Consider the following 26,166-nt stretch of genomic DNA (forward strand, 5'->3'; position numbering starts at 1 on the left):
CTCCTGAGCTCAAGTGACCCGCCCACCTCGGCCTCCTAAAATGCTAGGATTACAGGCATGAGCTCACTGCGCCCAGCCACTATCTTTGTAACTGTTAATTACAATGGAAAAATGGAACTTTATATTGGAAAAACCTGGTGGAACCACCTTACCTTAATGATCAAAATGAACATCATTAATATTGGGACCACCAGCATCGTGTGCCTTTTGATGTGGTACTGAGAAAGACACAGCATTACTGCATTGGTCCTCCTATCAAAAATGCATAACCTGATTTCTGTCCCCAAGGCATCCAAATGAGCTAAATAAAAAGGTGGAGAAAAGTCTTAGCTTATTAGGAAAAAAAGTATATCTGTGTCATCCCAGAAAAGATGTAAGATAAAGTATAAGTTACTAAGTTATTTATGTTTCGAAATAATTTTAAACCCAGAAATGAGTCTGTATTAGAATTAAAATGTCTCTTAAGGTGAAATATTATAGGAACAACAGAAAGTTATAAAAATGGGAAGTTTTAGAAAATGTATTTGCACTCTTTATCTTACTGAATTATCTATAATCAGGAATAATCTTAATATTTTTATACACAAACTGAAATAATCCTCAGATTTTATTAATGTAAAGTTATCCAGATGTTCGTAGGAAAACAAAGACACACACATTTTTTTCCCTGAATGTAGCAATCAGGCTATTGGCCCCCTAAAGAAATCCTTGTGAGTAAGTAGACACTCTCATAGATATCTCAATTACTTTTAGGAAGAAAACAATATTAAATAGTGAAAACTGCTAAGTGAGAAAAAGGAAAATCATAATACATTTAACACCTGCATATGAATTGACTATTTACAAGGCACTTTCATATATATTTTTTTAATCTCACAAACAGCCTTTGAGGTAGGTGGTTTCAGTTGTTCGTTCCAATGAGGTTTTTATTCCATAGAAATGCCAACAAGGATGCCAAGATGAAAAAATCACTTGAGGCCAGGAGTTTGAGAACAGCCTGGTCAACATAGTGAGACCCCCATCTCTACAAAAAATAATAGTAATTAGCTGGATGTGGTGGCGTGCACCTGTAGTCCCAGCTACTTCGGAGGCTGAGGTTGGAGATTGCTCAAGCCCTGCAATTTGAGGTTACAGTGAGTTATGATAATGCCACTGCACTCCAGCATGAGCAACAGAGTGAGACCATATCTCTTAAAAACACACACACAAAGGATGCCCAGAAAAGTTTGTGCTTGGATCTTGTTTCCATGTATTTGGAAAATAAATAAATGTGAAACGAATTGTTTTTTTGACTAGCTTTAGTTTAGAAATTGCAATAGACATTTCTCAAAATCCATTCTTTACAGATAAGACCAGAAACTTTTGAAATCCCACTTAGATTCTTTCTGATTAAGCAACATTGTTAGTAGAGAGAAGCATTTCTTTGTTTTGCTCATGTCCTTTGAAGAGTAAATAACTACTGACTGTCCAGATGTAGGTGTTAGGAAAATCAGTGCTGGGCTCTGGCCTTTGGAGCCAGACCTGCAGAACTCAGAGGCTCACCCTATGGTGTTTTCCCTGCTGGGCCTGATCTTAGGATAGTAAAATTGTTTCTCATTGCTCAAGGAAGCTTCTCCTTTTACCATCATATTTACTGTTCTGTGGCACACTTTACAATTAATCAACAAAATTGTTTTGGTGACTTTGTATCTCTTCATAATTTCTGCTTCTTTAAAATGGAGTGCATCCTATATTGTTTCTCAATTTAAAAATGTCTGTATTTTGGGTCAATTTTGGCCTGGGCTGGAGGCACACTCTCTAGACTTCAGCAGCACCAGCAGCTGGAAACAGCATAGGTGTGATTCTTCAAAAGTGCTGTCATCATTGTGTGAGGAGCTGAGGCCCAGGAAGAGCAGGCCAGGCTGGAGCAGGTATCTTGTAGTTTTATCAGTGCAGCCCCAAGGTAGTGTCTTGGCCTCAGGGAGGCCACCACGGCCTGCGTTGGACAGCCGAAACCTGGCGTACACCCTCTCCTGAATTTGATTGTGAAGAAACATCAGACAAACCCCAATCGAGAGATATTCTACAAAATAAAGGACTCCACTCTTCCAAAATGTCAAGATCAAGAAGCTCAAAGAAAGGAGGTAGGACTGTCCCATATGAAAGGAGATATAAAAGGTTTAACAACTAAGTGTGATGGACTGGATCCTGAATTGGGAAAAATTAACCATATAGGACATTATTAAGACAATTGAAAAAACTGTAATATGGGCTGCATGTATGTGTGTGTATAGGTTTGCCTATAATTATATGAGCCTGGAGAAGGCTATACAACATGTTATTAACATTGGTTACCCGAGGGAAGGGTGGGGATGGGAAATTAAGAGAAAAATACCACAATTTCTTTTTTAAAAAGCACACACGATGAAAGTAGCATGTATGATATGATTCCATTTTTGTTAAATGATATGGATAGATGTGTAAGTGTGTATGTATCCATAAAATGAATTATACAAAGATGGTCAACAAATCATTAACCATTGTTTTCCAAGGTGATGGGAATTTGAACTTTTATATTCTTCATATTTGTTTTTATTTATTTATTTATTTTTGAGACGGAGTCTCACTCTGTCACCCAGGCTGGAGTGCAGTGACGTGATCTTGACTCACTGCAAGCTCCACCTCCCAGGTTCACGCCATTCTCCTGCCTCAGCCTCCCGAGTAGCTGGGACTACAGGTGCCCGCCACCACACCTGGCTAATTTTTTCTATTTTTTGTAGAGGCGGGGTTTCACCATGTTAGCCAGAATGGTCTCGATCTCCTGACCTTGTGATCCGCCTGCCTTGGCCTCCCAAAGCGCTGGGATTACAGGTGTGAGCCACATTCTTCATTTTTGTGTAGTATAATTTTTTTTTCAATGCACAGGTATTATTTTTATAAACTTACTAAAAAGTAATATTTTTGTGTCATAAAAGCAAGAAAAAGTCACTCAGGGAACAACTATAAGAAAGTTTTGAGGCCGGGCGCGTTGGCTCATGACTGTAATCCCAGCACTTTGGGAGGCCCAGGCAGATGGATCACGAGGTCAGGAGATGTAGACCATTTTGGCTAACATGGTGAAATCCCATCTCTGTTAAAAATACAAAAAAAAAAAAAAAAAAAAAAAAATTGGCCGGGCGTGGTGGTGGGTGCCTGTAGTCCCAGCTACTCGGGAGGCTGAGGCAGGAGAATGGTGTGAACCCGGGAGGCGGAGCTTGCAGTGAGCCAAGATCCGCCACTGCATTCCATCCTGGGCTACAGTGCGAGACTCCATCTCAAAAAATAAATAAATAAATAAAGTTTTGAAGTGAGGCACGGTGGCTCACGCCTGTAATTCCAGCACTTTGGGAGGCCAAGGAGGGCAGATCACCTAAGGTTGGGAGTTCGAGACCAGCATGACTAACATGGAGAAACCCCGTCTCTACTAAAAATACAAAATTAGCGGGGCATGGTGGCGTGCGCCTGTAATCCCAGCCATTGCACTCCAGCCTGGGCAACAAGAGCAAAACTCTGTCTCAAAAAAAAAAAAAGTTTTGAATTAAAGTTTTTCTACTTTAAACTAATATTTTATTGTAGTGCTGAGTTTATTATTATATTTTAAGCACCTTACATGTTTCAACACAAGATGTTCCCAGCTGTGCTGAGCACATGCTAAAGTGTGAGCTGACTCTCTGGGTTGGAAGAAATTAAGGTGTCTGATTTTCTGAAGAATCTTGTTTGGTATAGAAGCTTCAGCAGTTACTTCCAGCCATCCTAGAACTCTCTCATGACATCCCTTCTGGTGATTTCGGAGTTCTCCTAGGACTGTGACACTTTGACCTGTAAGTACCTTGACCACATGAACTGCACACTCATTTTTGGCCCTGAAAGGCATATAAATCATGTCCTGTCCTGGAATCTGAATGTCTTCTCTTTTCACAGTGGATAAGGCTATACTTCCTCTTGCCTTCTTGAAGGTATGCTGAGAACTAACGAGATGGGTTTGTGGAATGCTTTGAGCTGCTGAGATGAAAAGAACAACGCTCTAGCTTTGTGAATAACATAACCCCTATTGTCAGTGAACCCACTGAGTCAGATGAGGACAGGGAGAGACCTACTAGAATCAAAGATACTAACAAACCAGGGAGGGCCAGCTCATTGCTGTAAGTGCTAATGGCAGTGACGGCCGAGGAAGGTGATGAAAATGTAAAGAAGGTAGAGTAATGCTCCCAGAAGGAGGTCTCGACTAATAACAGATGGGGAATTGGTGAATAAGCTTTCTTGCCCCTCAGTTGGGATAACTCTTGGCAGGTTGCACACCTCGGACCTCCCAGAGTCCCCTAGAGCAGGGATCCCCAAACCCCAGAGACATGGACCAGTACTGTTCCATGGCCTGTTAGGAACTGGGCTAGCAGGAGGTGAGCAGTGGACAAGTGAGCGAATCTTCATCTGTATTTACAGCCCTCCCCATCACTTGCATTACTGCCTGAGCTCCATCTCCTGTCAGATTAGCATTAGATTCTCATAGGAGTGTGATCCCTATTGTGAACTGAGCATGTGAGGGACCTAGGTTGCACGCTCATTATGAGAATCTAATGCCTGATGATCTGTCACTGCCTCCCATCACCCCCACTGGGGCTGTCTAATCGCAGGAAAACAGCTCAGGGCTCCCACTGATTCTACCTTATGGTGAGTTGTATAATTATTACTTTATATATTATAATGTAACCATAATAATAAAAATAAAGTACACAATCAATGTAATGCACTTGACTCATCCCAAAACCATGCCCCCATCCCCTCACCCTTCGGTTCGTGGAAAAATTGTCTTCCACAAAACTGGTCCTTGGTGCCAAAAAAGTTGGGGACCACTGCCCTAGACGGTCTGAGTTTCAGTGGCCCACCGTGGTAGCTTGCTCGATAGCACATGCTTTATTGGTTTCTTTTCCCTCCCTATCTCACTTCCTCGCTCTTCTACTGGTGTTTTCTGCAAACCCCTCCCAAATAAACTAATTGTGCTTGGATCCTTGTCAGTTCTACTCCAGCTAGAAACATTATGCACTTTCCCAGTAATTTACTTTTCTGTACCCATCCCCATTTCCCTGAGAGACTAACCCTTTTATATTCTTCCTGTCCAAACTGTCAAGGTCAGAGGTGCACTTTGCTACAGGCTGGGCCTGAGATTTCTCTTTGCTCTGAAATCAAGATGATTTCTCTATTCCACTCAGTTGTTGGTTCATCAGACCGTGTGCTCTTTCCATTGTGTGCGGGATATAGGAAAGCTTGAGTCAGACATTCATACCTGGCCTAGAATCTTGACTCTATTACTTACTTACTTACTGCAAAACCCTGGGCAAATCACCTAACTTCTCTGATCTTCAGTTTCCTTCTCTGTGAAATAAAGATAATAATCCCTGCCTCATCAGGTTGTCCTCCAGATTTAATGATCTAATGATCTAAATGTATAAAGAACCAGGAGATTGCCTAGTACAAAAACACTCTGGAGAAAAGATCATTATTTTTGTAATATCATTCTCTTGTATTATTGAATTTCTCATGTGCCTCCATCTTGTTTCCCAACCTTGACTGTAGTTTCTCTGCCGCATTTACCTTCTTTATCATACTGACCTGCACATGACAAGCACTAAACATTCATTATCAATTTTCTAAAGCTTTAAAGTGCTAAAAGAAAAACTTCAGCTGAATTCAATTTAAAATAGTTTAACTGAGCAAGGAATGATTCATGAATTGGGCAGCCTCCTGAGCCAGGGTAGCCTCAAAGACTCCAGCGCAGCCGCGTGGTGGAAGAGAATTTATGGACAGAAAAAAGAAAGTGACGTACAGAAAGCGGAAATGAGGTATGGAAACAGCCAGATGGTTACAGCTCGGCATTTGTCTTATTTGAACATGGTTTGAACAGTTGGCCACAATTGAGTGGCCAAAACTCAGTAATTGACACCCGAGTAGATCACACTCTGTTTACACTTCCATTTAGGCTACAGTTCAGTGTACAGAGAAACCTTTAGGCCAAACTTAAAATATGTAAAGAGGCAGCATTAGGCTAAACTCCATTTAGCAAAAGTAGATCATGCACTCTTTTAATTCAATTTAAGACTCATTTTTGGATTATTTGTTATTGGCGAGGCATTCTCAAGGAATTTTTAGCAGGTCTTTTGACTTTTCAGTGTCCTTGTTTGAGAAATACATGTTTTGGTCTCTAATTCTAGATACGCTGATGTCCCTCTAGCATTAAAGTTTGGAATCTATACATTCCTGGAGGGCAAGGATGGTGATTCTTCTTTCAGACCCCTCAACACTTACACCGATGGTGGGTACAGAGTGTGGTATACAGAATTGATGCTGGTGCACACAGAATGAATTCCAGATGCTTCCTTGGTCCTGTTCCTTTTTCCCTCTCTCCCTGGCCCTCGTTCCACTCCAGCCAGACTGGTTTTTCTTTGTACCCCTAGAATTTTCCAGGTTGTTCTGCCTTGAGGACTTGGTACTTGCTGCTTCTCATCATTCGATTCTCTGCCCGACCCCAGTCTCTCCATCCCATAACCCTGCTTTGTTTTTTCGTTCTTGTAATTACTCTCTGAAATTGTCTTATTAGTCATTTATTTATTTGTTTATTCTCTCCACCTCTCCCCCAGTCCCCAAATATAAGCTTCTATCTTGGATCTTTTTATATCGCTGCTGCTAAAACAGTACTTAGCACAATCTAGGCCCTGAAATAGATAACTGTAAAATAAATGAATAAAGTCTACCATACCTTATACAGTAGGTTTTACAGCCGTCCCTCAGTATCCTCAGGAGATTGGTTCCAGGATCACCTGCGTATACCTGAATCTGCATATATTCAGGTCCTTAAACAGGCTCCACAGAACCTGCACATAGGAAGAGTTGGCCTTTGCCCTCTGAATACTCACATTTCCCATCCCACGGATGCTGTATTTTCCATCTGCATTTGGTTGAAAAAAATCCGTGTCTAAGGGCATCCACGCTGTTCAAACCCATATTGTCCAAGATCAACTGTAGCTGGTGAGGTGAATTCTGCAGCTATCACACACCAGGTTCTAGTGAACGCCCTTAGGAGAGGGTAACCCATACAGGTGAATTAACCACAGAGGTCTTAGTATACATGGAGTGGGAAGAAAAAAGTAATCCCCAGGAAGACAACTACAGACAATTGTATCAGCTTATTTAGAAATCATATCAGCATATCTTATTTGCTGTGGAAAATTTAGGTAACATTTTAAAACTAATTCATTTCTTTTTATTACGGAAAATGTCAAACATAAACACGAGTAGATGTGGTAGGTAAGAACAGCATAATGGACCCTCATGTATACTGTGGTGGATGCACTCCAGGGTGCCCCCTCACCGTAGTGTGCATGCCCTGTGTACTCCTCTCCCTTTGAGTGTGTGCAAAACATGCTTTCTGGCCAACAGAATATTCACATTTGAAGTTGCACCCGTGGGATTGCCTTATGTTATATAAAATTGTGTCTTGCTGGATACTCACTCTGGGGACTCTCCTTGCAGGCCTGATGAAATAAGTGGCTGTGCTCGGAAAGCCCAAGTGACAATGAAGTCCAGGTAACCTCTAGGAATTGCAGGTTCCCCCTTGGAGCTGAGGACAGTCTCCAGTCTCCAGCCAGCAAGAAGCCAGGGCCCTCGGTCCTACTGCTGCAAGGAAAGGAATTTTGCCTGTGCCCGGAGTCAGAGTGGAAGCCAGTTCTTCTCCAGTGAATGTGAATGCAGCCTGGCCAGCCCCTTGATGGCAGGTGTGAGACCCTAAGTGGAGGACTGAGTGTACCTGGACACCTGATCCATAAAAACTGTGAGAAAAATCTGTCTTGTTTTAAGGCCACTACGTTTGTGGCAATTTGCAGCAATAAATAATTAAGTATATGTCACCCAAGGTCAACTATTTGCAACAGTTTCAAATTGTTTCATTTATACCTCCATGTCTGGAGCTGGGTGGGTGGGAGGAGGGGAGTGGATGGGCTGGTGTGTTTTAAAGCACATTTCAGACTTTATATTATTTCACTGGCAGATACTTTAGTACGTATCTCTAACAGACAAGGAAGGACTTTTTAAAAGCATAACCATAATGCCAGAAAAATTCGGTTTCATTGAGAATAAGAGTGGGAGTCTTTTTTAATGCCATCAAATCAATGGATCTATTATATTAATTGGACACCCACAGGAAAGGTGCTTGCAATAAACAGAATAAGAATAATACCCCGTTGATCTCATTAGCTAAAGGACAGGAAAGCGTATGAGAGCTTTCACTTGAAATGTCTGAAGCTTTCCAGTTGGTTTTTTAAAAATAGTCCAGCCACAAAGTACTTAATTGTCCCTGTAATATGCTTGTCTCTCATACAATATCTAAAATAATTGAAACCCAATTATTATCGTGTGCTTAACATCCATTCTCGCTAGACTCTAACCGGCTTTGGAATGGACCCCTGTAAATTTCACTTGTATTCAAAACTCCTTGTAATTGCATGTCATACTCTAATTGCTATTCCCATCACTTTTTCCTTACCACAGCTCCTCCCAACTGGCCCTCTTGGATAAGACAATCTCATCCCCCTTCGACACTCCTCAATGAGGCACGCTTTGTAAGGGCCATACTTAGGGCTCTGGGTTCGATGCCATCTCTACTACTTGGGAGCTTTGTGATTAAGCTTTCTCTAAGCTGGATACAATAATGCCTCGCCGGGTTCCGGCGAAGATTAGACAAAGAACATGTGTAACGCGCAAACTGCCCAATACAGAGAACGTACCGTTCCCAACAACCCCCTTTGTTGGTTCCCATCTCCCACCACCTAGCCCCAGAACGCCCGGCACCACGCCTCTCCTGCCCTTGTCGCGGGGGATGCAGGGACTTGTAGTTTCTAAGGCCCCGAGTCGTACTTCTCCTCGGCGCAGGCCGGCGGGCGGAAGAACTACACATCCCAGTGGGCTGTGAAAGGAAAGTGGGGCTCGGAAAATCGAGCGTCCCTGCCCAGCTGCCTTCGTTTTCCGCGGCCCCGGGGCTATGCCCACCTCTGCGGGGGCTCGGACCCGCGGCAACGCCTGGGAGGGCGCGAGCGAGCAGACGTCCCAGGCTCCGGCAGTCCCAGGGCCGCGCCCGCAGCTCCTCCTGGGCTGTCGGGCGGGAAGGAGGGAGGCGCAGGCGGGAGAGGAGAAGCACGCGACCCCTCCGCTGCCGAGGGGGCTCCACGGGGGAATGGAGGGAGAAATAAAGCAAGCAGTTGTGAACGTCCGTAGGGAGAAGTGGAGACCGAAAGGGCTGGGCGGCAGCAACCCAAAACCTGGCCTCCAAGGGCTTGTACTCCGGGAGGGAGGCCGGGGCCGGAGGGGACCCTGACCGCTTCCTCTGCCCTTCTCTCTCGGCCCGGAAGCCGGCCGAGCCGGGCCCCGAGACCCTCGCCCGCAGCCCGGTCCCGGAGTCAGGCCGGCCTCGGGCCGCCCCACCCCATCCTGGCACCCGGCACCCCCAGCCCATTTCTCTGGCATCAGCAGAGTCCCCCGGCGACGCGACCACGCGCCCAGCTGGGGAGGAGGAAGAAGGGAGGCGCAGGCCGGGGAGGGTCACCTCCGCGCCGCGGCTCTTCAGGTCCCGGGGAGTCGCCAGGAGTGGTTTGCCGGTGGCCGTGGGAATGAGCGTGTCCCGAGGCGGCAGCTGCTGCGCGGGATAAACCCGGGAAAAGCCGCGAGACGGACTGAAGTCGGCCAGGAGCGCACTGCGCGGCGGGGCCGCGGGCGCCCGACCCCATCCCTACTTGGGCGATGCCACAGGGAGCCCTGCGCCTTACACAGCCCAGGGCGCCCGCCCGAGGGGACTGGGGCTGGAATCTCGCTGCGCCGGTGCCCTGGCTTCGCGGGCGAGGAGGAGGAGGAGTAGGAGGAGGAGCCGCGGGTGAGGCGCTGGGCCACCGCCCACCCGGCCCGGAGGAGGCGGACCCACTCGGAGCGCCGCGCGCGCGCCGGGGCTGAGCCTTGCAAACAAGTGTCTTGTGCGGTGTCCCCGCGGCCCTCCTCGCGCCGGGGCCGCTTCCTCCGGGTAGGAGGGAGCAAGGGAGCCCTCGCCGCGCGGCCCGCGAGCCGCCGCCGCCCTCGGCCCGCGCATCCCCGCGCGGGGTCCGCGGACTCGACTAGGCTGCCAGGCGCAGCGACACCGGGTCGCGGTGCAAGCGGCGCCCCGGCTCTCGCCGAGAGGCTCCTGACAGAAAAACGTGCGTGGTTGTCCCCACCCCTGGGAGGGGTTGCCGGTGCCGCGCGCGGCCGCCCAGTCGCCAGCGCTCTCTCCTGGGAGGATCCGCTGCCGGAGGAAGGAGTGGACCCAACCTGGCCGCGGCGCAGAAGTGGCTCCCGAGGAAGCCGGCGCCGGGGCCGCCGCCTCGTGTCCCCTCGGGGCGCAGTGCTCGGGGGTCGGCGGGCCGGAGCCGAGGCGCGGCCGGGGAGCCGGGGGCTGCGGGGCCGAGCGGGCAGCCGCTCGAGGGGGCGGGCGCTCGGCGACCCGGGGGCCGGCCGGGCTGAGCCCCGCGCCCCGGGACGCGGGCTGGAAGCGACGGAGGAGCGCTGCCGCGGGCTGCGGACCAGCGCCGTCCCCTCACGGAGCGGGGCTTCTGCTATGACAGTTGGGCTCCCCGGAGGGTTAACCTGGGTGTCCTCGGCAAAGTTGTCGCCGAGCCGGGAGCCCGTGTAGGGGCCGCGGCGCCGCGGCTCGGGGGGCGGCCGGGCGGCCGGCGGCGGTCGTGGCTCGGCGGGGCCCGCGCGGCCGGGGGGCTCCTGGGGGTGTGCGCCCCCAGCCGGCTGCCCTCGTGGATGCCTCCCGGCGGCGGCGGGCCCATGAAAGACTGCGAGTACAGCCAGATCAGCACCCACAGCTCCTCCCCCATGGAGTCGCCCCACAAGAAGAAGAAAATCGCGGCCCGGAGGAAATGGGAGGTGTTCCCGGGAAGAAACAAGTTCTTCTGCAACGGGAGGATCATGATGGCCCGGCAGACGGGCGTCTTCTACCTGACGCTCGTCCTCATCCTGGTCACTAGCGGACTCTTCTTCGCCTTCGAGTAAGTGGTGGCGGCCGCTCCCCCGACGCCGCAGTCCCCTCGTCTCCCCTGTCCCCCGCCCCTCCTCGGGCTGCTTTCGTTTTCTAGAAGCCTTATCTACTGTAAATTGTTATATAATGCCAGTCTGCGCTCCCTCTTTTTTCTTTTAAAGGTCTGATTGCTTTTGGGCCCCCGGAAAGAACGCCGTTCTGGGCTGGGCTTCTGGGAGCAGGGAGGGAAGGGGTCCACTTGGAAGGGGGGCCAGGCCTTGCTGCTCCAGGTGGCGGATGGGACCCAGCAGGTGGGGCCGCCGGTCCCTGATCCTTGGGGCGCTCTCTACCGAGTTTGGGGACCCAGCAAATCAGCCCAGATGTAGCCTGCCATGGGCAGGTGGGGTGCGATAGATTCCTAAGTCAGGATACATGGAACTGACTTTTCCCCCGTTACTGACAACATATAGGGCATCTTCTTAAGCTCAGTTGACTGAATCTCCCATGTAACTTCGACGAATAATTGAGGAATCTTGGTTATTTCAGGTTTCAAAGTGTCGGCTACGTAGTGTGCCCAGGATAGATCATTTCATTCTCCAGCCTCCTACATGCTCCCTCTGGATTAACAATTTCTTATTTGCCATGAGGTTTCTAAACTCTTCACTTTCAAAAAGGTTGCAATAAAAAGTGTCCAAAACAAACAATTTGGGAACATGTGAAAAGAGACCTTAGGTCTGTTAAGGAAGAGGATGACACTACGTGACAGCTTCCAATTCCAGAAACAGTCTGGACTTTAGGGATTATATCTGGGGGGAAAAAAAGCGCATGCAAGTCTTCACTGTTTTCAGGAAAATCAAATTGGCCAGTAGCAACTGTCCTCCTGCCAACTAATGAAAGGTCTTCTTATTTATTAACAGTGATTAGATAAAGCAGTTAAACCACATGCCAATCAATTTTGGTTGCTCTTTTTGCATCCAACATTTGGAATGCAACTCCTTATGTAATTTCTGGTATCCTATGTTCAATGAAAGGTAGAGTTACTTTTTTCCCCCCAGAATTTAAAGAAAGCAATATATTTATAGGGAGCTCTTCTTTGGGCTTCCCAAATCCTGGTTATTATTGGGCATGATACTCCTTCAGTCTCCGCCTCCTCCTGTTGGGTAGGCTCAATTAAAACCTTTTGAATTTATTTACTTTTGTTTCTGATTAGGATAAATAGGCTCTAATTTTGTGCCTGGCTTTTGCTCTTCCAAATGCTGTCTCAATTGGAAATGAATGATCTCTTGACAATGTAATACTTGTCGCTCAAAGCCCTCTGACTCTCAGGAGAAACGTTTTGTATCTGGACACTGTGCTCTGATTAGCAGTTTTAAGAGGACTGAGTTAGACCAGGCAATGAGAAGGATCTCAGATTTAAGCGAATTCCCCTTCCCCAGTCCTTCTCACATACAACTCCTCTCCCCCATTTCCGATGGTGTGTGCAGTTCACGGGTCCCCCTTGATGTTTAGGTTCTGTGTCTGTTTGACACTAGTAGGTAGAGTCAGTGGGGAGACCTGTGGACAGGAGGGGAAGGGTGTGAACAGCCGTTCAGAGTGGCAGAGAGACACACTCTACTCGTGCTGCTGTTGCTCCCATGGGCCCCCATTGAGAGCAGCCTCTTGTCCTTACAGACCCTGGAAACTGGAAGAAGGGGCATAGAGGTTCCCCATGAGTTTACGTTATCTGTTAGGATGAACACCGGCACTGGAACCATGATGCCATGTGGTTTAACAGAAATGCCATCTCTCTAATGGTGAATTTAGTTACGGGTGGTCCTCTAGTTGCAGAGTATTAACTGTATTCCTAAAGTTTTTTTTTTTTTTTAATCTTGAACAGATCCAAATTGGCACTTTTGCTCTTTTTAGCGATTTTAACTGTGGAGAAAATGGGTTAATTTTGTGATTCTGTTGCAGAGCTTCAGCCACAAGTGTGCTCCATGGAGGATGATGAATATTTCATTTTCTGTATATACCCAAATCCCCACTGTATGCTTAGGGATCCCCCCAGTTATTACTTAACATCTTTTATTTTCTTCATTCAAACATAGCTTCTAACCAAACCATCATAAATTTATTTTCGTTTCTTGATTTCTGCGTGTGTTTTTTCAAGAGTTCCCAAAAGTCCTCACGAGCAGGTTGTTAGGGATCTTTCTCTGTGTCAGTGTTGTGTTAACTGATGACTAGAAGAATAAATGTGTGTGCCGGGATTTTATTAGCTACTATTTGCAGCATCTTTTTTATATCAGCTCTGTGGGAGTGTATGTGTGTATATGTGTGTGTGTTTGCTCTCCATGGGTGTTGCTTCAACTAGGCAATTTGACATTTCAAGAAAACAAGAGGCCCATCCTAGTATGATGCCTCTGTTTGGAAAAATCAGAGGCTATTCAAGCTACAGAATATTATGGTTTAGCTGAGAATATTTGTCACTGTATTGCTTTCAAATTCTTTATTCATAAATTAAATAACCAATTTGACCAAATTAATTTGCTAGAGACCAAAGAACAAGTTAACCCCATGCAGAGGAAGAAAATACCAACAGACCAATCCCTAAGCGAGATCCAGAGGAAATGCCAGTACTGCCTGCCCCTGGCCTGCCTTTCTCCTGCCTTCCTCTAGTTATGTGGTCCTCTATTTTGATTGTTTAATTTCACGTCTAGATAGCTTTTTTTAAAATTTATTTTTAATTTTTTATAGAGATGGAGTCTGCCTATGTTCCCCAGGCTGGTCTTGAACTTCTGGCCTCAAGTGATCCTCCCACCTTGGCCTCCCAAAGTGCTGGGATTATAGGTGTGAGCCACTGCACCTGGCCATCATGTCTAGATAGCTTTTTATTGGAGACAGAGTCTCACTGTGTTGTCCAGGCTGGAGTGCAGTGGCACAATCATGGCTCACTGTAGCCTCGACTGCCCAGGCTCAAGTGATCCTCCCTTCTCAGTCTCCTTAGTAACTGGAACTGTAGGCGTGCACCACCACGCCCAGCCAAGTTTTGTATTTTTTGTAGAGACATAGGGGTTTCACTATGTTGCTCACTATGATCCTGGGCTCAAGCGATCTCCTGCTTTGGCCTCCCAAAGTGCTGAGATTATAGGCATGAGCCACCGCACCTGGCTATCATGTCTAGATAGCTTTTAATGTTAGTAAAATTCATTGTCAAACATTAGAATTGCATTTCCCCAGTTACACAAAAGCAAATAAAATGTGTGACAAGAAGAGCGAATAACTTAGTCATTTAGTTTTAGCCCTCCGCTGTCTGCAATTCTTCTCTCGTCCCAGCTCTCATTCCTGATCTTGAACAGATGGACAAGAAAGTTTGTCCAAGAGAAATGAACTTACTAGAACTCAGCAACAGGTGTTGATACAGTCTTTAACCCCTGGAGAAAGGCAGGGTAGAAATGATTATTCCCACATCAAAGACGAAGTAAAAGAGGCTTGGTGAGGTTAGTCACCTAGGGTTGCACAGCTAATTAGTGGGAAGGTTTCTGCAAAGCCAGTGCTCTTTCTGACTAATTGTGCTGCTCCTCGTTCAAGTCTAGGGTACTGGTTAAAGGCATGGATTTTGGAAGGACAGACCCTAAGATTCTTACTAGCAGTATAACCCTGGGCAAATGATTGGTCTTTTTTAAGCCTTAGTTTCCCGATCTGTAAACTGAGATTAATAATAATCTACCTTTAAATGATGGGAAGATTAAATGGAAAATGTATACTTTGCACAGTATACAGTATAGTATATACAGTACAGTATATGGTATACTGTGTACCAGTGTTTGGCACATAGCAAGGGCTCAATAAATGGTTCATATTGTTAGAGTAAATCTTAGAAGTAGCCCCCCAAGGACTCTGGTCACCCTTTTCTGAGAGCATTTTGAGGAAGGGAACATGTAGGTTAAGAAGCAACTGTGACTGTGAAAAAGCTCACAACTGTGCAGTCTGCTATAAAGTAAAAACCTGGCCGGGCACAGTGGTTCACGCCTTTAATCCGAGCACTTTGGGAGGCCGAGGCAGGAGGATCACTTGAGCCCAAGAGTTCGAGACCAGCCTGGGCAACATAGTGAGATCCCATCTCTAAGTTTTTAAATAAAAATTTAAAAATATACAAATAAAATAAGCACCTTTGTGTGAGTCCAAGGAGCCTCTGTGAAGCTGTGGCTTTGCTCTTACCCATTCAGAATGGGAGTCCTTCAGGGCTGTCTGGGGACCTGTCCTTATCCAGACTGGATTTCATTTTTGTTTTTGAAGCCACCATCCCAGAACAGTAAAGACAGCACAGAAAGCTACTAGGAGCAACCAGATGCAATCCTGTGCTCTTTCTCAAGCGGGGAGGGACTGCTTATCTGCTGGCATCTTTATGCACTTGTGGAGTACTGATGAAAAGTGACAGCATTTCATAGCTGTGTTTAGGGGAGGTGGGGAGCCGACTGCAGTGCTATCCAGACAGCTCACCCTCTTTGCAGCTATTAAGAGTCTCATCAAGGCTGTCTATGCAATGTCGTCATTCTCACATTCCCAGAAGTAGAATTTGAAAAGATCAGTGAACATTAACAATTTCTTCTTCTCCCTGACATATGGACACATACAGCCTGCTTTTGTTTATAGTTGTAATTTTTAAAATAAAAAATCTTTGGTCCTGAAATGTTAAACTTTCATAGTCTTGCTCACTGGGGCAGAATGAAGGAAACAAACTGAGAGGCTGGGTGAGGTTCGTGTTTTCAGCAGCATCATATGAGGTGAGGAATGTCTGCTTAGATCTGGGGCTTGACTGGGTGTCCGCATTCTACTTGTCTCTACTTGTCTGTCACCACAGACAAGTTTGGAGGTGTTTCTGGGGCTCAGACACTTGAAAATGTGGGGACATTCTCACATTTCTCATCACTATAAGTCCATTTAAGGTTTTTTAAAAAACCTCTCTTTCTCTCTTTTCCTCCCTCCTTCCTTCCCTTCTTCTTTTTACATTTAGCTAATTCCTCTGAAATAAACGATGAATAATTGGGAGTCAGTAGACCCGGGATCATGTTTGCCTTGAAGATGGAACTTGGGGCTGTCCCCTGCAAATAAAAGTGTCATTTCCAAGAACAACGTCTCCGTTATAGATGGGTAACTTTTATTTTCTAGTAGAGGGTGCTGCCTTTATAACATATAATAACCCCATATTTTCTTACCACCCCCTGGCCATGCCGAACTGCATCAACCTCTCCACCATCTCAGAAAATATCTGCATAGGGTCTCATCTGTTTTTTCCAAGTGCTGTGCCTCATAGAACACCATGGGGTTGATACAGACAATACATGGCCCTCAGGACCTTACCACAGGACAGTTCCTAGGAACATAGTACATGGAGCCAGGGACATTTATAACCCACTGTGGTTCCACAAGAACTTTAGGTGACTTCAAAACCTTATGATCCATTGACATGAAAGCACTAACCCATTCATTTGTGTACATGATCAACACATGTCAGTTCCTTGAGGATAGGGACTCGCCTTGTTCACTGCTGTATCCCCAGGGCTTAGAATAGTACCTGGTCTATAATAGCAAGCTCCCAGTAAATATCTGCTGTTTAATGAAGCAATGGTAATATTGAAACACTTCGGAAAATACCTTTCTTGTGCTTTAGTTTTTGCATTTTGTAAAGCTGTACATTAATAAAAGTTTATAATTAATAATGTCTTGTAAAACACATTTGCCTCAGAAACTTTGATTATTTGATGTAATTCTTCTGAATTCAAGTGTATTAATTAAAGCAGAAGAAAAAGCTTTTCTTAGTTATTTAGAAAACTAGTGATAACACTGGGATGTTCTCTTGGCTAACCAAGACTTCTTTCTAGTATTTGTTTTTGAACTAAATGCTTTAAGCAAATAAAGCACTCTGGGATATATTTGAATGTTACCTAACAACCACTGGCACCTAGAATAATTTCTCATTTTATAGGCTGTTCACTTTGGACACTTGAATTTATCTAACAAAACTCTGAAGGATACTATTGACTACACATGTTTTATTGTGTTCCCTTTTAGCTAGTGGGAAGTGATACTAACTTGTGCAGAAAGGACTCCTCTAGGTTCCTATAATAAGATAGTGATGGTTAATTATTTAATGGGCCATATCTGCATATCCTGGAGATTTTTTTTCTTTTTCAGTACAGTGTTGCACATAATTTATTCGTGGCAGAGTTATTATGTCTTAGCAAGAAAATTTAAATTAAGAGTTGCAAGGAAATGCATTTGTTATTTTATAGCTGAGGTTGTTAGGGAAGTGAAAAATAGTGGTGATCAATAGATACTTAATTAGTTACATCCAGGAATTTGGATCTAATAAAATGTCAGTTAATTTAGATAAGGGTTGGGGACTAACCTAATGCTTTTGTTCAGTTCATCACTAAATATGAAGGTTAGTCCCATTTCAAACTTATTTTTATAAACTGGATGATCTTCTACCTCCCCAATTTCCATCTTTTAAAAAATGTAATGTGAGATTAATACAGAAGATGATATGTAACATTTGCAAGTTTTGCAAATATAAAAGGCACCCATGAAACTACCACCCAACCCAAGAAGCACATCACAGCAGTGCTTTCAGTCTACTCGGTCCTCTGTCTTGGCCCAGTCCCATCTTCCTGCCCCTCCCTGAGGTCGTCACAGTCTGAGCTTGGTAATTATCAGCACCTTGCTTTGTCTTCTCTCAGGGATTTTGGCTATGTGTATTCCCAAACAATAGGTTGTTTAGTTTGGTTTATTTTTCTTTACAAATATGGTATCATGCCGTATGTAGTCTTGTAAAAAATGCCAACATTGATTTAATATGGATTTAACATAAGATAGCATCACAGCATAGTACTTAAAGCAGTCTATTCATGAATCCATGTAATTCTGCAGATGGCATAACTTTTATTTTGAAATGATTTCAAACTTCTAGAAAGGTTGCAAGACTAAAGAACTCTGTATACTCTCCATTCAGATTCATCAATTGTTAACATATTTCTGCAATTATTTCTGTCTTTTTCTCTCTCTTCCTCAATCTTGCGATTAATAGTTTCCCCCTCAGACCATTGAAGAGTGAGTTGCAGATATTATGTTCCTTTATATCCAAATACTTCTGCATGTAATTTTTAAGAAAAAGGATGTTCTCATATAAATACAGTAATGGCATCAGTTTTAGGAAATCTAACATAGATGCAACAGTCCATATTCAGATTTTGCCATTTGTCCCAATATTGTTGGGTTTATCATCATGGTATTTGTTTTCTATTTAACTAATGCATATTTTGTTTCTCTTTTCCACCTTTTGGTTTCTTTTAGATGAATTGCATATTTTTAGTATTTCATTTTATCTTTAACAACATTTTAGGCTATGTTTCTTTGTGCTATTTTTATTAATTGCTTAAGAGATTACAGTGTGTGTTTTTAACCAATTACAGTCTATCTCCAAATAATAGTATTATTCTTCACAAATAATGCAAGAAATAGAAAACATTATAATTCCTCTTACTCCTTCCACCCTTTGTACCCACTGTCATATATTTTACATCCATATATGCTATAAAGCCAGTAATGTTATTATTTTTAAACAATCAGTAGCTTTTAAAAGAAAAATAAATTTGTGTAAAATAAATTTATTTTAAAACACATATACACACGTATAAGATAGAAAACATATATACATATGTACATATATTAAATAGAGATAATTTTAAGCGGACTTTTATATTTATCTTCATGTATTTACCGTTTCTGGTACTCTTCATTTCTTCTAATTATATCATTTTCCTTTGGCTTAAATTACTATCAGCATTTCTTATATGCAAGTCTGCTGGTGACAAATTATCTTGGTTTTTGCTTTTTCTGAAAAAGTTTATTTTTGCCTTCATTTTAAGAGCATATTTTTACTAGACGTAGAATTCTAGGTTGATAGTCTTTTTCCTATCAGACCTTTGATGATATTAGCCCGTTGTCTTCTGATCTTTGTTTCTGATGAGACCTTAGTTGTTACTTTTTTTAGCATTTCCCCCCATATGTCATGTGTGATATATCTCCAGCTGATTTTCTCTTTATCTTTTGTTTTCAGTAGTTGGAATATGATAACATGCCTATGTATGGTTTTCTTTGCATTTATCCCACTTGGGGTTTGCTGAGCTTCTTGGATCTGTGGACTGATATCTTTCATCAGTTTTTGAAATTTTTTCATTCTTTTTTCAAATATTTCTTCAGTACCTCTTTTCTTTCATGGAACTCCAGTTAATTATATATGACATCATTTTATATAGTCCCATACTTTTTAGATACTTTATTCCATGTTTTTGTCAATTCTTTTCTTTTCCTCCTTGTGTTTTAGTTTGGATAATTCCTGTCAGATTGTCTTCCAGTTTAATATTTCTATGTTAAGCCAATTTTGATAACTTATTTTTGATATCTTTTTTTTATTTTGAGCATTTCTACACTTAAAAATAGTTTTTAAGGAGTCTGCTTTATTCTGCTGAAATCCTCCATCTGTTCATGGTTGTGTTAATATTTTCTGCTAGATCCTTTCACATGTTTATTAGTCATCCTTTAATAATTCCAACATCTACATCATCTCTGAATCTGTTTCTTTGGACTGTTTCTTCTCTTCATTATGGGTTATAGTTTCTTTCTTCCTTCATGCCTTGTAATTTTTTTTATTGCATACCAGACATTGTATGTAAGAGAAATATAAAGTCTATAGTAATTTAAATTCTTTTTTCAGGCCACTAGTGTGTGTGAGTCAATCTAGTTTGTAATGGAAACAGGTTTGGGCCTTGGGGAAGCTTCAGTTAGATTCATTTTATCACTGGCTTCAAATGTTTTGAGGGCAGAATCAGGACTTCCCCCTTAGCAGGGCTTGAGATCTGAGCCCTGGAAAAACTCTGGAGGTTTTTAAATGCTTCACAGTCCAGGACCAGCTTACCAAACTGTGGAAGATTTCTGTTTTTCAGCCTGACTGCTGGCTTTTTGGGTCACTGGGGAGTTGTCTTTGTGTCAGTCTTGCACCAAGTTTCTGTACCTCAAGAAATCTTCCCTGCACAGCTGCTCTGCCCCAGCTTTTGGAGGGCTACTGCACTGGTCCGAGTGAAGGCCTGGAGTACCTCAGAGTGACTTTCTCAGTTTTTAGATTCTGACCCTTTTATACCATACCCTGAAGCTAAGTCCTGTAGGCTTCAGAGAAGATGTCTCTCTAGTCTCCTGCCCTACCCCCAGCCTTTGGTGTAGTTTTGTTGTGTTTTTGGTAAAGTTCATTTGATAAAGAAAGAGGTGGCTGGTGGCTAGGCCTCCTTGGAATTATAATTCATATGGCAGTCCACATATGGCCATTAATGTGGGTTAAAAATTTAGCTGATTTCTCCTCACTCCTGTTTATGGTGGATTCCTGTTCTTCCTGCTGCTTTGCTAGGGAAGGAAGCAGCTATTGGCCTTTTTTCTCTTGGGAAGGACTTGACACATTTAGGCTTCTTTGCATTCTCAGCTCCCTGACAGATTTTTTTCAGACTATGCTTTTGTAGCTAATCTGGCTCGTTCTCATTGTTAGAGTGGGAGTGATTGCTCTCACAACTTTCAACTTGTGATTGTTGAAAACTTAATACTGTATTTCTCAGATTCATTTATGTTTTTGCATATATATGTAATTCATTTTTACTGCTGTAGGATTTGATTTGTGTAAATATGCCCAGTTTATTCCTCCTATGCTTTTTAATCTTTCTTTCTTTGACTTCTTACTGATTCTTGGCATTTGCTGTCATTTTGTATATAATGCAGAATCTGCAAGACTTCCATTTTACAGATTTTGATCCTCTTAAATCTGTCTTGCCAATGACTATGACATCTAGACCCAAATGCTTAGGTCTGGATAAGTGAGAGAGAATTTAGCATGGGATTCATTGGCTTTTATGTTTTATTAAAATATTTATTACAATGATAAATCCTAGCTATCAACTTATCATTGAAGTTATATACAGTTAAGAGCATGGTTTATAGAAACATATATCCTTATGATGAGTGAGGTACTTTATCACAGATCTTCATCTCCTAGCTTAATTTGATGCTGATTTTTCTTGACTTTAAAAGAAAGTTAATTTTTTTTCTTTTTCTTTATCCCTTATAATACTTTGTGCTTTGAAGCTCTTCTCTGATCTCATACCTAATGTGTATACAGCCCCCCGTGTGTGGGGGTGGGACTTCTCATGTGGCCAGCTTTCTTTGGAAGGCTTGATAGCAAGGGTTTCTGATTGAACCAGCCAGGCCTCTGCTCTTGTAGACTTTCTAGTCTTTGGTCCTTACCTGAGAGAAAAAATTGTTTCCTCTGCCATGACTGGATCCATAATTAAGAGAAAGATTGTGTGTGTGTGTGTGTGTGTGTGTGTGTGTGTGTGTGTTCATCCCCCTCGACTCCAATCCTTCTATCTGTAGAAGTTAGATGATCTTTAATTTAGGTCTGTTTTTGCCTTTACCTCCTTTTCCCTTCATAGCTGGAGCTAACATACCGTTAGAGTAGACCTCCCTGTCTCCCTCTAGAGACTTTGGAGGTAGACTTGCTTTCAACTGCAATGGCACTTTTTAATTTTATAACAATTTTTTTAAATTATTTTTTTTTGAGATGGAGTTGCCCAGGCTGTTGTTGCCCAGGCTGGAGTGCAATGGCGCCATCTCGGCTCACCGCAACCTCTGCCTCCCGTGTTCAAGCAATTCTCCTGCCTCAGCCTGTCGAGTAGCTGGGATTATAGGCGTGCACCATCACACCCAGCTAATTTTGTATTTTTAGTAGAGACGGGGTTCCTCCATGTTGGTCAGGCTAGTCTTGAACTCCCACCCTCAGGTGATTCGCCTGCCTCGGCCTCTCAAAAGTGCTGGAATTATAAGCATGAGCCACCACACCCAGCCTATTTTAGAACAACTTAAACACACTTTAGTACACTATTTAAAAACAGCAGTATAATCATTTCTGTACATCTTCAAACTAGATTTTAAAAACTGCTGACTTCCATGCTGTTGAGAGCCATGGGAATGAGGTGGGGCCCAGCAAAGCAGCTGATAGAAGAGGGTGTAGCCAACGGCCCTGCCTGTGACTTGCCCTGAGATAATCTTATCAGTGGAGGAATGGCGATCTAACCCACTTGGGAAGGAATTTGAGCTCTATAAGTCTGCTATCTTTTGGTGGTTTTCAGGCATAGCTCATGAATACAAGGCAACAGCTTATTTTAACACTAAATACCAGCGTCTACTGGAGATGTTACTTCTACTTGCTGAGAAATGATTGCCCTTCTTGTACTGATCATAGAAATAAAATAAGTCTCTAAAATGTGTGTTCCTGGCTACTTCCTTGACATAATCTGGTATTTTTCTCAGTCTTCACTTTTCCCTTTCTCTCATAAGATCTCTCCTAAGTGTACCATCTCTGGTGGTATAAGATACTGTGACTACTTTTTCTTTTTTTGAAACTTTTTCTTCCTTTAACTTCTAGGATGTTCCTCTCCCACTTACCTTTAATTATTTCTTATTCTCCTGCATCGTGTATCTCTTCTTTCTTTCTTGCCTTTAAGTAACTTTGTTCCTCTCTCTCCTGCCTGTCTTAACTTTCCTAAGCAAGTTTGCACGGTCATGGTGGTTGCTCTGGCCTTTGCGAATGTGACCTTCATCTCTATGTCTCTGTCCCCTGCTTAGAGCACCTGCCCCCTGACCTGGCATTTCATCTTGCCTGTAGAGATCTCTGCCGAGGTGTCCTCTGACTCCCAGAAAGCAAGTCATTGAAAGCTGAATGGCCTGCAGTTTCTTCTCAATAGACAGTCTCAGGGCCCCACCACTCTCAGGAAAGAACATTTCCTGGGTTGCAGAACTGTGGCCTGGGAACATTCTCACTTCCACCCTTCCTGCCTACCTGCCGCCATCAGGCTCTACACCTCCTTTCCTTCCTTGTCTCTTAGACCGCATTCTTCCTCTCTGTGTCTGTACTTAAGGTTCTGGTTCACAATCATTTCACAGATTCTTTGACACTTTTCCCATGAAAAGGTGGAGTCTGATTCCTCTCCTCTGGAATATGGGCCAGCCCACATATGAAGGACAGAATGTGTCAGAAATGATGCTGTGTGATTTCCAAGGTGAGGTTAGAAAACATGGCAAGGTTTCCACCTGCTTCTCTCTCTCTCTCTCTCTCACTTGAGACATCCACCTTTGGAGCCCTGAGCTGCCGTACAAGAAGTCTAGCTCTCTGGACACCCCCATAATACAGAGGCCGCGTAGAGGGGTTTAGACCACATAGCAATAGAGGTGACAGTGGAACCCCAGCTGAGTAAATGAACCTTCATGTGCTTCGACTCCCCCACCTCCATGACCCCACCCCACTCCCACTTTTTTGAGCCATCCCAGTGAAAGCCAAATGGAGCAGATGTGAGCAGTTCCTGTGGCACTCTGCCTAAATTGTAGAGTGATGGCCAAAATAACATCATCGTTGCCTTAACCCACTATATCTTGGGGCACTTTATTGTACAGCCACAGTAACTGGAAAACTTAACTGCCAGAACGTCTCAAATGAAGTGTTGGGACTGGTTTGGGGCATGCAGCGATTCATGTGTGACCAACAACACTGAAGTTACAGGGCTGAAGTTTGAGAATTTTTTTAAAATGATGGTAAATTCAAGGTCAGCTCTTCCCACTCCCTTCCATTCCAGAATGCTTCTTTAAGCAGGAGAGACAGGGGTTGCAGCCAGTTCATGCACCCATAATTTTGCCCAATCCCAGCACTTGCTTGAAGCAGCCCTTCATCTCGTGTGGCCTAGTGGGAAAGTAGTGAGTACTGACAGTTTAGACCCTCACCAGCCCACACCTGGATGGTGTTGCCAGCTTTCTTCCTCACTCTTTGTCTCTATTTTTATTTTTATTTACTTTTTTGAGATAAGGTCTTGCTCTGTTACCCAGGCTAGAATGTAGTGACATGATCATAGCTTACCACAGCCTTGACCTGCTGGGCTCAAGCAATCCTCCCACGTCAGCCTCTGGAGTAGCTGGAACTATAGGCACATACCACCACACCTAGCCAATTTTTTTTTTTTTTTTAGTAGCGATGGGGTCTCACTATGTTGCCCAGGCTGTTCTCGAATTCCTGAGCTCAAGTGATTCTCCCACCTCGGCCTCCCAAAGTGCTGAGATTACAGGTGTGAGCCACCACACCTAGCCTCTCCGTCTCTATTATTCCTTCACTCTAGCCTTAAAAATCCCAAGTTCCGCCGGGCGTGGTGGCTCATGGCTATAATCCTAGCCCTTTGGGAGGCCAAGGCCAGTGGATCAGGAGGTCAGAAGATTGAGACCATCCTGGCCAACGTGGTGAAACCCTGTCTCTACTAAAATACAAAAAATTCGCCGGGCATGGTGGCATGCGCCTGTAGTCCCAGATACTCGGGAGGCTGAGGCAGGGGAATCACTTGAACCCGGGAGGCAGAGGTTTCAGTGAGCTGAGATTATGCCACTGCACTCCAGCCTGGTGACAGAGCAAGACTCCGTCTCAAAAATAAAATAAAATAAAATAAAATAAAAAAATAAAAAAATCCCAAGTTTCTTACTGTACTGTGTCTGTTACATATAGTGATAGACTCATACACCTATTGGGAAACTAAATCTGTGCAAAGCTGTATAAAATCGGTACTTGAGGCTTTTCTATTTTTCTCATAATTTATTAAGAGCAACAGATGAGAGTCTCTATTCCCTAAGATCTCAGTGTATAGCAGTCCTGTTGATTTAGGTCTGCTTTTGCCTTTACCTCCTTGTCCCTTCATAGCTGGAGCTAACATACCATTAGAGTAGACCTCCCTGTCTCCCTCTAGATATAGAAACACAACTCTCATAGGGACACCTTTTTGACACTGTCATGTGCCAGGATGTTCACCCCTCCCTGGGTTAGTGAGAAGGCCAGGGGCCTGTTTCACCTGCTGACCATGCTGTTGACACACCGAGGCCTTTCCAGAAATAACCTATGGTGGCCTCGTGGTCTGTAGAGCCTTGCTGTCCCACAAGGGGACAGCTAGGCAAGTAATGACTCCTAGCAAGCTGATCTTTCCAGTGAGCCTCAGATTTATATAATCAAAGCAATTTATCATCTTGAATGCTCGTATTTTGGGGTCTTTTAATGCCATGAGTTTCCCATACACACATTCTTGATGGCAGATAAGGGCATTTTTGAACATAAAAGCCAAAGTCAAGTTAAATTCTGCAGCTATATATGGTCTATTTGTCTTTTTAAGCAGGAAGAAGAATTCTTGACTTAAATTATCTCACACTTACAAACTTGATACAGATTTTCCTGCCTCTCTTTAAGATTGAAACCTATGCAAGTTAAATTTCAGCATGGTCCTAACACACACAGTCAAATGGTGATTATGGCTCTATTTAGGAAACACACTGAGTTTGTGTTTGTGTTCTTATTTCATTAGCTATAAGCAAATTTTGCAGATATTTCAAGAGGTATGCTCTTGTCTTCTTAAAGGTAGATAGATACTGAATGTTGGAGAAGCCCACTCTTCCCATCATAACATTATTACTTAGGATTAACAGTGTTTTATATAGAAACTGTATTTCTTTGGCTCAAAAAAACAAAGGTAGGAAGTATTGCTTTTAAGCTGTATGCCTTTATTGAGCTAGGAAACTACTAACATTCTATTTTTTAATTTAGAAGTTGAAGTGGCAATGAAGTAGAGTTCCACTTATTTCTGTCTAAGTTCTCTGCCTCTTGGCTTCGGATGGTGAGACAAGGAATGATCTACCAGGACAATGTCATCCCCTTGAACCTGAGATAAAGATTATTCTTGACTCTTATGTGAAATTGTTGATTTTGGAAGGTTGTATGGGTTTGTGGACCATAGCTGGTATTGTCAAGACAGATCTCAAGCTTCCCTGAATGGGAACCCCAGTCAAGCGTAAAGGGGGAGACAAGTATGGAAATAAATGGAGAGTTGTTCTCCTTACTTCCCATTCTCTCTTCCCCCAGATTTAGTTTTCTTTTGCTGCTGTAATGAATTGTTACAAACTGAGTGGCTTGAAACAACACAGATTGATTATCTTACAGTCTGTACATCAGAAGTCTA

The 26,166-nt window shown here is 43.7% G+C and overlaps 2 protein-coding genes across 6 annotated transcripts in view; one reads left to right on the plus strand and one right to left on the minus strand.

Moving 5' to 3' along the window:
- Nucleotides 1-6,068: 6,068 nt before the first annotated feature.
- Nucleotides 6,069-9,887, minus strand: LOC129039484 (uncharacterized). 3 transcript variants are annotated; one of them, XR_008503327.2, is made up of 2 exons: nt 7,523-9,887; nt 6,069-6,884 (listed from the first exon to the last, which is right to left on the minus strand). XR_008503327.2 is itself a non-coding variant. In XM_054493276.2 (2 exons), the coding sequence occupies exons 1-2, from the start codon at nt 9,515-9,517 to the stop codon at nt 8,955-8,957; spliced, it is 480 nt and encodes a 159-aa protein (XP_054349251.1). In that variant the 5' UTR covers nt 9,518-9,887; the 3' UTR covers nt 8,904-8,954. The 3 variants fall into 3 exon arrangements, 1 of the variants encoding a protein (XP_054349251.1); XR_008503326.2 differs by having other exon boundaries at nt 6,069-7,085; XM_054493276.2 differs by lacking the exon at nt 6,069-6,884 and having other exon boundaries at nt 8,904-8,971; nt 9,055-9,887.
- Nucleotides 9,888-10,839: 952 nt separating this feature from the next.
- Nucleotides 10,840-26,166, plus strand: part of ZDHHC14 (zinc finger DHHC-type palmitoyltransferase 14) — a 294,209-nt gene continuing 278,882 nt past the window's right edge. For all 3 annotated transcript variants that reach the window (XM_054493272.2, XM_054493273.2, XM_063666762.1), the window contains exon 1: nt 10,840-11,084. In XM_054493272.2, the coding sequence (XP_054349247.1) occupies nt 10,840-11,084 (245 nt within the window). The remainder of the gene's footprint in view (nt 11,085-26,166) is intronic.

Source organism: Pongo pygmaeus, chromosome 5 (genome assembly GCF_028885625.2).
Source record: "Pongo pygmaeus isolate AG05252 chromosome 5, NHGRI_mPonPyg2-v2.0_pri, whole genome shotgun sequence".
NCBI classification, from domain to species: domain Eukaryota; kingdom Metazoa; phylum Chordata; class Mammalia; order Primates; family Hominidae; genus Pongo; species Pongo pygmaeus.